This window comes from Asparagus officinalis, unplaced genomic scaffold, assembly GCF_001876935.1.
Source record: "Asparagus officinalis unplaced genomic scaffold, Aspof.V1 AsparagusV1_Un1463, whole genome shotgun sequence".
NCBI classification, from domain to species: domain Eukaryota; kingdom Viridiplantae; phylum Streptophyta; class Magnoliopsida; order Asparagales; family Asparagaceae; genus Asparagus; species Asparagus officinalis.
In genome coordinates, this window is record NW_017973722.1 from 9,826 (window position 1) to 12,757 (window position 2,932).

The 2,932-nt window shown below is 39.2% G+C and overlaps 1 protein-coding gene across 1 annotated transcript; it reads right to left on the minus strand.

The window, feature by feature from the left end:
* Nucleotides 1-1,888: 1,888 nt before the first annotated feature.
* LOC109828436 lies at nt 1,889-2,588 on the minus strand. The gene has a single exon (XM_020395439.1). It carries the CDS (start codon nt 2,457-2,459, stop codon nt 2,046-2,048), a length of 414 nt encoding a protein of 137 aa, XP_020251028.1. The 5' UTR covers nt 2,460-2,588; the 3' UTR covers nt 1,889-2,045.
* Nucleotides 2,589-2,932: the final 344 nt, after the last annotated feature.

Genomic DNA, 2,932 nt, shown 5'->3' on the forward strand with positions numbered 1-2,932 from the left:
GAAGTTCAGAAAATATACCAATGTGGTACCAAAAAAAATTATATGTCAACCTGTCACTATGGGTAAACAAAATATATCAATTTGGTCATTTTGTCCGGATAGACTCCTTGTAGTATCGTCTAATTGCAGATGGACCCCTAAAGTGAATTATTTTCACTTGTTAAAATGATAGACTCCTTGTAGTATCGTCTAATTGCAGATGGACCCCTAAAGTGAATTATTTTCACTTGTTAAAATAAGTCAAAAAAGTTTTGTAGAGTGTATTGCAGATGGACCCCTAAAGTGAATTATTTTCACTTGTTAAAATAAGTCAAAAAAGTTTTGTAGAGTGTGATAGACCCCCTGCAGTTATATTGGTATAGATAGATTCCAAATGCTAATTTGTTTTACTCTGAAGAGAATAAAAAAAATCACAGAGGGGCTCTAGCGTTTTTGGGCAAATAGTACAGAGGTTTATCCACGCAGTTAGAACAGGAGAACAGGGATATCCGCAATTTAGAGATACTAAGAGGGTCTTTCCACAATTAACCATTATATATTTTGTTCTGGTTTAATATATTGTTAGAATGACAATGAATCTCCTATCTCGTCATTATTTCTTCGAAGCAAAGTAACCTTCACTTATATCATTTAAAAGTTAAATAAAGTCACCTGTACTTTTAAAGATCTTTGAGTTTTGTTAAGCATTTACAATGAGCGAGAGGGATTTCTTGTGGCGTGGATGTTGTAGGTGTTGGATAGCAGGATTCCTAATCTATTTTGGTAACACGAGGTTATTAGGATTCTTAATCTGTTTTGGTAACAGGTTATTAGGATTCCTAATTTGTTTTGTTTTTTGTTTTAGGATTTTTAGTATGTTTTGGTTTTAGGTTTTCTATATATATGGAAAATTAGAATCAATCAAAAGGAGGAGAGTTGTAATCAGATATTAGAGAGACTTTTGAGCATTGTGAGATGAAGATATTGTGAGCAAGTTGAGAGCTTTGGTTGAGGGTTAGTTTGTGAGTTTTGTGAGATTGTAACCCTTTGTACTCTCCTTGATTTAGTGAAATATCTTCATCCTCTCCTCGTGGACGTAGGCAAATTGCCGAACCATGTAAAATTGGTTGTCTCGTTGGTTGTGTGATTTGTAATAGCTTATTTAGGTTCCCTCGATAGTTCAGTCCTAGAACTGATGAGAGGAAGAGCTGATATCCCACTTTGTTGAGATATTTTGCTTTTGGTTCTTGTTTCCTTGGTGAAATAGGAATTCCTATTGCGACCTGACTCTCTTGTTGCGCTGTCGAAGTGTTGTCAAAATTTTCGATGCGCGCAACAAGCGGTATCAGAGCCAGATTTCAGATCTAGGGTTTTGGAATTAGGTGGAGGAAGATTCTTGTGTGAAGTTTGGTTCTTGGAGTTCTAGGCTTCGGTAAATGTAGCATTAGAAGTTATCGTTGGAGATTTTGCTTTCCTCGTGTGGACAAGAGATCTATTTGGAATCCGATCTAGGGTTCAATTGGGTAATTCTTAATTTCTATCAAAGTTTGATTCTTTCTCTACAACTTGGACGTGAAGACAGTCTAAAAGATCCATTATCCAAATTCAATGCATGTAATAGAAAGGGCACCATTGAAGTGCAAAATTAAACATGAAGCCCAAGGATCGATCTAACCATTTTAGCAAATATCATTAAGCTCAGACTGCCCAAGAGACAAATTCAATGAAACTGACAATCTTGGATGCGAAGACAGTCTAAAAGATCCGTTATCCAAATTCAAAGCATGTAGTAGAAAGGGCACCCTTGAAGGGTAAAATTAAGCATGAAGCCCAAGGATCAATCCGACTATTTTAGCAAATATCATTAAGCTCGGACTGCCCAAGAGACAAATTCAGACTCAAGCTGCGCTAATATTCGAGTCTAAATCCCTGCTCAATTTCCAAAAATACCACTCTTTATTCTTTAATTATAATCTCATGCCTCATCTAAATCACAGAAGAAAAAAAGATAGAAAATTTAGTGAAAGCATTTCACATTTATACGCATGTAATTACTATAATTAAGCTCATGCCGCTCCGGCCAACTCCCTGTCCACAGCTTTCTTCAAGAAACTCCCCTCTTCGACCACCATCTGCACAGGCAAGAACCCAATCCCATTCGCCACCGCGATCATCACCTCCTTCATCTCAGCCTTGAACTCCTCTAAATCCTCGCTTCCATTACCGTCACGGTCAAACTTAGCGAACAGGCCTCGGTAGAGCCGGACCAGCTCCTCGGGGCAAAGACCGGCATCGTCGATGCCGAAATGAGTCTCGAGGACCCTCAGGCTTTTTAGTTCCTTTGCCATCTCCGAGTAGGAGAGGAGGCCGTCGTGGTTTGAGTCAAGGTAGGAGAACCGGTCCTTCACCAGGTCGGTGAAGGCCGCTTCGTCGTCGATGAAGTTGCGGATCGTTGCACCGTCGAGAATCTCTACGCTCATATTGTAGTCAAATGATTTCTCTCAATGAAGAGGTTTACTTTTGGCGAAGAGAGATGGGAACCTAGTCCTACTTATACAATATGCATTGTGGGGATAGAGAGCTGGAGTTAATACGCCCATAGAAAAGGACGGGTTCGTGTTGGTCGGTGCAAATATAGGCCAAGGTCAGAACCCATGGGTGGGGTTTAAGTTTAGAACAGACAATATCAGAGGGTGTAGAATATGTGCAGAATATACCATCCTAGTATATAAATTAAGTGCAAAATTTATTTTATTTCTAGGAAAAGTCGGGATTTCTGGCAAAGAAATGGATTCTTTATAGGTTGCAACCAAAAAATAGGTGAAATGGGACAGCTATTACTTTGAGCTTAAACTACTCAGCAATTGAACCTTCGGACACCACACGGTAGTTGGTTTGCTTTCTCCTGATGACGACCTTTTGTTCTCAATGCAGGAAGTCGCTGGCTCTGAAT